The sequence below is a fragment of the Cupressus sempervirens genome, chromosome 10 (assembly GCF_028749045.1).
Source record: "Cupressus sempervirens isolate cs-2001-9-10 chromosome 10, ASM2874904v1, whole genome shotgun sequence".
Lineage (NCBI taxonomy): Eukaryota > Viridiplantae > Streptophyta > Pinopsida > Cupressales > Cupressaceae > Cupressus > Cupressus sempervirens.
The window spans coordinates 353,683,590-353,693,595 of NC_143127.1; the positions used below are offsets into that span (position 1 = coordinate 353,683,590).

Here is a 10,006-nt window from a genome sequence, read left to right on the forward strand (position 1 = left end):
AATATTTATTTTCCATAAAAAAATGAATAAACTAATTTCTAAATATATTAATAAAATCACTAGTCATTTAGCACAACCCTAAAAATAGGGCAAATTAATATATAAACATTGAATATAAAGCATCATATCCAAGTATAATGTAATAAATCCAATAAACTAATATTTAATCAAGGCAAATTAGCATCAAGGGGTCCATGGGTCAAAAAGCACAACCCTTAGTAGAACATGAATGGTATTTATACCACATATACCAAAAACAAATAAGAGACGCAATGCATCATAGTTCCTACCTAACACATAATGGTTGTAGAGGTATAGATGACTGAGAATAAGGTTAAATAGTTCTAAATTAACATTGTGAATACAATAATTTTTGCCTAGAAATGCACTTGTGATTTGATAGGATGGCTCATATTTTGTTAAATTCTCGTCCTAGAAATGCACTTGTGATCTAATAGGATGACTCATATTTTGTTGTTAAGTTCTCATGTTATATTATTATATCTTTGGGAATTTAAGCCCCATAATAAGAGGCCAAAGTCCTCAATATGTCACTAAGAACCTGATATCATACTACGATCAATACATATGCTTTAGACAAATTTGCACCTTCTACATTGACAACTTAAAGTATGTGCAATGAGAATAGATATCCATACCAATATTTGAATTATAGAACTTGAAGAAGTGATGAAGCATTTGGAGTATCACATTATACGTTTAAGCATGATATGCATGCTACTAGAGAAACATAAGTAGTTGGAAAAACTCTCCCAACTATGTATTATTCTCATCTTGATTATCAAATGGAAGTCACACTATTTTTAATCATTAGATAGAAATAAATAGCAGTATAGCACAATAACAACATAAACATATATGCAGGGCAAAAAATGATAGCTAATATAGAGGAGGAAGAGGAAGAGAGATAAAATAGTAAGATAGAGTGATACCAACATAAGTTTTGTGTGTGTGTGTGTGTGTGTGTGCGCGCGCACACACGAGAGAGAGAGAGAGAGAGAGAGAGAGAGAGAGAGAGAGAGAGAGAGAGAGAGAGAGAGAGAGAGAGAGAGAGAGAGAGAGAGAGAGAGAGAGAGAGAGAGAGTTAAATATAATAATTTTCTTAATAAAATAAATAGTCAAAATAAAATCATGGTTATAATAAAAAACAAAAATATATTATATTTTAATTAATGAAACTATGAATTTAATTTTTATATTAAAACTCACATATGTATAAGAAAAAATGAAATGTATTGAAATATAAAAATATTTTATAGGTAATTTACACAATTAGAGAAGGTTTACTATTTAATGTCTTGTATTTCTAACTTTTTCATAAAATTATGAAATAATATCTATATAATTTAATATGTACATTTGTAAATAATAAACAAATGTAATACATATAAATTTGATGTTGATGAATAAATATGATGTAATAAATAAGAAATAGAATATAACTATTTAATTTTAATACATAGTTTATAAAAAACTTAATACTAATTTATATATCTTTTAGAATTGAATTATTTCTTTTTTGTGGTTATTTCTTTTAGTATGTTTTTTGATATAAAATATAATTATTAATTTAATATTAAAACATATATTTAAGTGTTAAATATATTTAAAGTAAATAATAAATTGTTTAAATAAAAAATATTAATAATAATAAATGATATAATATACAAATTGTAAGACTTATCAATTATACATATTACAAACACTATTATAAAATATAATTAAAAAATAATATTGTTTAATTTATTTTTACAAAAGTAAAATAATAGTAATAATTTAATTACTTAAATTATTAAAAAATCAAAGTTTAAAAAAAATTAGAAATTCAAATACAAAGATATAACATATTGAAATTATAATGCTGTTGAGAATTAATATTGATTAGACATGTTGTGTGAGGTGAAAGATAAAGTAATTGAAAAAAAAAATCTTATCAATTTGTTACAAATGTGGAAAAGAGAAAGTTGTAATTAATGCATTCATTAATGCATGATAAAGTTGTTAGAAAATATTTGTATTTTTGTTGAAGAAAATTAATTTTCGCCCCCACCAAAAATAGTATGGACCAATAGAATGAATGAAAAGTGATTTATAAAATAATGAAAAATAAAAAAAAGATATAAACATTTGAAATTTCATATAATCTTTTAAATTCTTTGATTTGATTGGTCAGTGTTAATGTCATATTAGCACTGACATGAATGCATAAGTATTCCTGCCATGGCAGAAACTAATAAAAAAGGGAACTTACAAGAAACTACCGAACAATATAACAATATCCAACTCATTATCGAATGAAGGGACTGCTAATATTTAATGCATGAGATTATTGCATGGTTTGATGAGTTTAAGCGTCACCACTAATTACAAAGGAAATATTAAAAAGGGGTGGTACCTTAGTAAGGTGACACACCAACATGCAAAAAAATCAAGGGACACGTCATAGAGTAAAATGAAGGGCTACGTAGGACACCACTAGCACAAAGATGTGGAAGGGATTACATCCCAATCACCAGAAGATCAGACGAGGTAGTAGTGGATGATAGAAGTCTAGCAGGTGACATGGATTGCATACAAAACAGAGGGTAAGAGCGAACATAAACAAGTATACGAAGGCATAGAATAAATGACCCAATCATCGAAAGTTGTGTGGTATGGACACCCCTCAAGGTGTGTGTGTGTGTGTATAGAAATGAATAAAGATTATGAGTAGTAAATATGGTTTTATGATTATGTTTATAAAAGTATTTGATGATTATATATATTTTTTCATTAAAACAATATTGTTTTAATAATATAGCCATTCCAATTCAATGAATTTATTTTTAATATTGAGAATGTAAAATAGATTCAACCGCCATCCCCGAAAGGTAAGTAGTACAATATTTTTATACGACATTAATGGTAAGCACATATGGGTGTGTGATTTTGAATAATACTCTTGGTTCAATTGAAATAATGTAATGGTATTTTATTAAAGATCATAAACTGAATAGTTGAATATGTAATGGTATTAATAAATAAAATATAAACCAATTCACAATTAGTGATAACTTGTTAATGGAAATTAAGAAGTATCACATAAAGGAGGATTATAACTTCGTATATTTGTATCAGAGGTAGGTGGAATCCTACTTGGAAAATATGATGAAGTAAATGGCAATCTATTGATGTCAGTATCAAAGATAGGTATAGCTACCTTTTGGCTGACACAATAGAGATGATATAAGGGTTGGCATTAGAGATGGGTGCAACACCCATTTGGCCAAACACATGGAAAGGTTACATCCTCTATAATGTTGGTATGTGAGAACTATCTCCATCTAATCAATGTGCTCGAGGAAGTTCAACGGAAGGAATATTCTAATGGTGTCAACATATGCATATGTGAACCTTAAAGGGTGCACTCTAGAAAAGACGATTGAATAACTAAGGGTTAGGAAACCCGATCTAGAGACACCTTTAAGGTTGGGTTAAGATAGAGGGTAGAATAGTAAAATATATTTTATTATTGTATAAATTCTAACATTGGTTTTGCAGGTATTATTGTCCTCACTGGTGGGGACATTACATGGTTTGAAAAATGATCATTGTTTGGATCAAAATAATGTTGTGGTGTATTTTTGCCTACTAATTAGAGATTCAAAATGATATAGGTTATCTTAGAAGTAAATATGTTCATTGCAATTTATGATCATTTGAGGAGATGTAGATCCAAAGAGCATGGAGAGCTCTTGTGTGATTTTGTTTTTTCAATATCGTAGTGAATTTTACTTAACACAGGTTGAAGTTTGAATTTGAGTGAGGTCATAGATCTCTTATTTCTTGGATAGTGTGTTGACACTTTTATTCTTTAATTAGGTTTTAGTAGGAAGACTGATTATCCTATAACTAGATTAGACATAGCCATTTTGACACTAGATTTTTTTTCTAGAGATTTGGTACATATAATGAAGGGACAATTCATTCAATTTAAAACCATGAGCCATAAGTCTTGCAATATGGTCTCAAAACAAAAAAATTGAATCATGGATGAATTGTCTGACATGTCATTAGCCTTTAAGTTACATCATATCTTTGATATTGTTTGGTAAATAACCTATTTTCTCTAACAAAATTTTAAATTATTTAAACATATACTTTAAACATCACTTTATATATATATTTTTTATGCACATCTATAGGATGATCCATACAAGTTTCCTCATTGAATGCAAAAGGCATGTTGTCATTACATCACATCCATTCTTTCTGTTGCAAGTTATAAATACGCGAACCTTCCAAAGTTGTGATTTTCATTGCGCTGTCTTCTATTTTTTATGACAATTGTGCTTATTTGAATGAAATATTCCACACCATTCATAAAATATTCAAGGCGATTAATAGTTAGTAGGTTCTTAGTTGTTTCATAAGACTAGGTTTCATTAAATGTTCAATTTTCACTTGTGTGCTATCATGACACGTGGAAAAGACATAGAATGGGCCCAATGTTCTTTCATAGTCTTGATGAACATGTTTGTAGGCGAGTTGAATCCAATGCATTTATTATATTTTATGACACATGAGGAGATAACTTGACATCTTTAATAGTGGTGAAATGTAATTGAATCAGTCCATCACAATTTCAGTCAATAAAATTTAAATCCTATTTGCATTGTAAGCGATAATCATTGATCATCCTATGGCAAGTAAGATCTTTAGTCCAAATTAATAAAAGTTAATAAAAGGTTCTATTTGAAATAATGTTTTGTTTGTGGGATACTACTGCATCAAGAGACCAATATCTACCAAATAATTAAAATTTTTTGCACTAAATTCATTCATATCTGTCCTCAAAAATATTCAAAGGTGAGCTTTGTGAAACTTTTGAATGATTGGAGCTTTCTTAAAAGTTGCAATAATGAGTTAGGGTTTTAAAGCAAAAATGCCTTGTCAAAGGAGATGCACGCAACTCTTGCAAGAAGACTAAAATGCCTATGTGTTTACATATAAGCAACAAGAAAAATGGTTGAATACAACTCCTAATTTTGTGGAAGTTGAAACATTTTGGCTCCGATAGATGAGAATAAGTATCCATGCGACATAGTTATAATCATTAAATGATACAATACTTTGAAAGTATTCACATATATTGAATACGATGGATTTTGTTTGTTTATCATTAGTTACTTTAAACTCATTAGCACTTTGAACATAGCTTTCTACAATATTTTGTTAAACAACTCAAAACGTTTATCCTTATAATTAAAGAATCAAAATAAATTGTTATATTATAACTTTATAAACATGAACACAAATATCATTGTAAAAAGTCCACCATTTTATAAATTTCAATTATACAAACTTTTATTAATTAATTGTTACAGCCAAAGTTAAACTCAACCAAAATAACTCTTAAAAATAATTACCTTATTTAATATATTTTTTTTCGGTAGGTTTACTAAAACCATGTAGCACTTTTACGTAACCACTTAACAAAAGAAAACCCTTCCGCCACTTCACACAAACAAAATTTCTCATCTCCACCTATTTTGCGGTTAAACATATAAACAAAAGTAACTATATTATTCATCAATCCGTGGGACGCCAATCGGACGGTGAAGACTTAGGAGAATAGAAAGCCACGGATCACCCACCTATCAACGGTCACGATTTAAAGAGATGGTGCGGGAAAAATTTCAAAATTTGAGATGCGACGGCTATAAATAGCGCGGCAGGCCTACTAATGTGATATCAGTTGTCATTTTTATCATCAGCATCGCTGTTGAAGCAGGTTTCTACTTATTACTAAACAGACGAAAGTATGTCGGGCCGCGGAAAGGGAGGAAAGGGGCTGGGCAAGGGAGGAGCAAAGAGGCATAGGAAAGTGCTGCGAGATAACATTCAGGGCATCACCAAGCCCGCCATTCGCAGATTGGCAAGGAGAGGAGGCGTAAAGCGTATCAGTGGCCTCATTTATGAAGAAACCAGAGGAGTTCTCAAGATATTTCTTGAGAATGTTATTAGAGATGCCGTTACCTACACTGAGCACGCTCGCAGAAAGACTGTCACGGCAATGGACGTCGTCTATGCCTTGAAGAGGCAGGGCCGAACTCTCTATGGTTTCGGCGGCTAGACTTTTTGATACACTCTTAGTTGTATTTCTATGGTGTCTTTTGACACCACCGTTTGATGGAAGTTCTCAAGCTCTGCCGAGGCCAGGAACTTTATGTTTTTAAGGTTTTGTTTTCGTCCTCTTTAGGATTTGTTTGAGGAGCTTTTGATTTGGTTGGTAGGATTTCATTTTGATATGATGAAGCTATACAACTGTGGGATTTAAATAGTCGCTCTGCTTCGCCGATCTGTTACATTCCATTTGTATTTCTTGGATGGGAAAATGTTGTATATTTTAGCTCTCCAAAGAGCACTTGTGCTTTACTTAAACATTAAAATAGATGAAAAAGGCAACTCATTTTCTTTATAAGATGCATTTCATGTTAGTTTTGTTAGCTTGGACAGCTGTTTGTCCATGTGCTATTATTTAGTATTTAATTGTTTTTGCTAACAAATTCGTTAAAGGAAGGACAATTATTTATTAAATAATTGATTTTTTTTAAAAGCAATTAGAAACCAATTTTGTTAAGGTTGGTAAGTTGTTTTATATCTCCATTGTTGATTGTAAATCAATTTTGGCCATTGGTTTACAAATGAGAGTAGTATAAAAGGGGGTGTAGGGGGCATTTGGAGAATAAGAAGTTTGGAGAAATGTTTTTAGTGTTAGCAAACACTCTTGTAGTGTTAGTGCGGGAATAGTAGTGGGAAATATCAATGGGATAAATTAAGAGGTTGTTGGAGTTATGCTAGTAAAAGGCAAGAAATTTTGTATTTTTTGATTTGTTGAAGTTTAATATAATTTTTCATTTGTAAAATTGGTTTTCTTTTAAGAGTTTTTTTAAAGGCAATTTGTTTGAAAATATTGTGTTTATTGTGTTGCACATTTCTTTTTGTATTTTATAAGTGAAGTTGTAATTGTATTATTTTTTGATATTAGTTGGGAATTTATTTTTAATAGTTTAATAATTATTTATGATAGGAGATTAATAATTAGTGATTGCAATAGTTAAATTTTTCACATGGTATCAAAGCATTGTTAAGGGTAGAAGAGTTTTGCCCTAGGAAAGAAATTTCGATCTCTTTAGATTTAGTATTGTTTTAAACCCTTGAGATGGCTCCAGCTAGTTTGAGAGATCAGGATAAATTGGATGGTGCTTCAAATTTTGGTGTCTGGAAGGTCAAAATTTCTTTATTGTTGGAAGATAATGGTATCAAGGATTATGCTACTAGTGTTGTACTTGTACCAACGGATGTAACACAAATTGCAACATATAGGAAGGACGATGCTAAAGTGAGGAGGATAATTTTTGATGGTGTTAAGGATCATATTGTTCCACATATCGCAGAGCTAGATACGACGAAGATGTGGGATGCCATTTTGAATCTATATCAAAATGCTACCACTAACAAAGAGTTGATTCTCAGAGAGAAGCTAAAGAATACTTGGATGAATCAGGGAGAAGATGTCACAAATTACCTCACCAGGCTTAGACTTGTCAAGGATGAGTTAGCAGTTGTTGGAGATAGCCCTAGTGATGACGAACTAGTGAGAATAGCTCTAAATGGGTTTACTAAACAATGGAGTGTCTTTGTTCAAGTTGTTAGTGGACGAGATACATTATTGAGTTGGGATCGACTATGGATTGATTTCACTCAGGAGGAGTTTAGACTAAGTCTTGTCAATGGGGCCAACAAGAGTCAGAAAAATGAGGTGGAACAAGAGAACGTTGCCCTAGTGGGTAAAGGGAAAGCAAAGAAGGGATCTAGCAAATGATCAAATTCGAAAAGTTAAAAGAAGGACCTTTCTAAGGTCAAGTGCTTTGGATGTCACGAGTTTGGCCACTATGTCAGTAATTGCCTAGAGAGGAAGAAGGGTAAGAAGCAAGTGCAGAAGAACTCTCCAGTAGAATGGAAGATGAGTTTGCACTCATAGCTTGTATGGTTAGCTCAACCTCACAGTGTGTTTGGTATATAGATAGTGGGGCGTCATTTCATATGACAGGTGTTAGAGAGTACTTCTCCAGTTACAAGGAGGAGGACACCACCATCCAGATTTCTATGGGAAACTTGTCCAAACTCAACCCTGTTGGGAAAGGGACTGTTCAATTTCAAAGGGAGAATGGAAAGATAATTCCACTTCATGATGTGTTATACATGTTAGGCTTAGGTATGAATTTGATTTCTATATCCGTTCTTCAGAATAGGGGGTATAATGTACTCTTTAGAGGGACAAATGTGTTGATTAAGCACAAGGATTGGAAATCACCCATAACTATTGGAGTTAGGAGTGGTCGCCTTTATAATTGTAGTTTGATACTCCTAAGGCACTCATGAGCAACAATAATCTTAGAGATCTTGGAGAGCTATGGCATAGGAGGATGGGCCATATTCATCATGGAGCACTTAGATTGCTTCGTGAGACGGTGACAGGTGTTCTAGAGGTGAGCACAGAGCATGATGATGTATGTAAGGGATGTGTGTTGGGGAAATTTGCGAAAGCATCTTTTCCAAGGAGTGACACCAGATCTAAGGGTGTTCTTGATCTAGTACATTCAGATGTTTGTGGACTGATGTCGACGAAATCTCTCAGAGGATATGAATACTATGTTACTTTTATTGATGACTTCTCTAGAAAGACTTGGATATACTTTTTGAAGACTAAGGATGAGGTTTTCAGTTGATTTCAAGAGTTCAAGGCTCTTGTGGAGAATTTGACAGGAAAGAAGATAAAGGTTCTTCGGTTAGACAATGGAGGCGAGTACAAAGGAAATGACTTCCAGGAGTTCTGCACCAGAGAAGGAATCAAGAGAGAATGGACTGTTCCTTACAATCCACAGCAGAATGAAGTTGCTGAGAGGAAGAACCATTCTATATCGGAGGTAGCAAGAGCTATGCTACATGACCAGGACGTGCCTCGTTACTTATGGGCAGAGGCGTGTAATACAACAGTCTACATTCAAAATAGAGTTCCACGCAAGGTCCTAGGGAAGATGACACCAGAGGAGGCTTTCACAGGGAAGAAGCCAAATGTTAATCACTTCAGAATATTCAGGAGTTTGGCATATTGCCATATTCCTGGAGATACACGTACAAAGTTAGATCAGACTGCAGAGAGGGGGTACTTTGTTGGGTACAGTGAGACCTCAAAGGCATATAGGATTTTCATTCTAGGGACTAAAAGAATTATTGTTAGACAGGATGTCAAGTTCATGGAGGACAAGGCATTCAGGAGATCCAGAGATTTGCCAGCAGATGATCAGAGTGAGCAGCTAACAGAAGCTCCAAGACCAAGTCAAGAGCAACAAAGCTCAATTACAGTTACCAGTATGAGTGTAGACTTAGTTAGTGAAGATTCACAGAGTATGGAGCAACAGGTGCAACAGGAAATGCATCTAGAAGACTTAGAGGTTGACATTTCATCCTCTACAGTTGGCAGTGGGAACCATGTGGTTCCAGATACACAAAGGGATACTCAGGAGTTTGTGGGAGCTCCTAGCAAGAGTACTAGACATCGAAGACAACCAGCCAAGTTCAATGACTATGTGGCATTAGTTAGTCAGTTGGTAGATAGTGAGCCTTCTAACTATCAAGAAGCTGCAGAACATCAGGTATGACGAGATGCTATGGTTGAGGAATATTCTTCAATAATGCAGAATGATGTGTGGGAGGTAGTACCTAGACCAACAGATAGGGTTGTAGTTGGATCACGTTGGATCTATAAGATAAAGCATGATGCAGATGGTAGCATCGAGAAATACAAGGCAAGGTTCGTGGCAAAGGAGTTCTCTTAGAAGGAGGGAATAGACTATGAGGAGACATTTGCTCCAGTTGCCAGGTATACTTCTATACGAGCTGTAATCTCACTTGCAACACAGATGGGATGGCAAATCCA

At 33.2% G+C, this 10,006-nt stretch overlaps 1 protein-coding gene across 1 annotated transcript; it reads left to right on the forward strand.

Annotated features, from left to right (window-relative positions):
* The first annotated feature begins 5,754 nt into the window (after window positions 1–5,754).
* LOC149534045 (histone H4) lies at window positions 5,755–6,484 on the forward strand. The gene has a single exon (XM_089803772.1). It carries the CDS (start codon window positions 5,825–5,827, stop codon window positions 6,134–6,136), a length of 312 nt encoding a protein of 103 aa, XP_089659898.1. The 5' UTR covers window positions 5,755–5,824; the 3' UTR covers window positions 6,137–6,484.
* The last annotated feature ends 3,522 nt before the right edge of the window (window positions 6,485–10,006 follow it).

Excerpts from the sequence above, each read along its gene's own strand:
- LOC149534045 (XM_089803772.1), top strand. The coding sequence starts at position 5,825 with ATGTCGGGCCGCGGAAAGGGAGGAAAGGGGCTGGGCAAGGGAGGAGCA.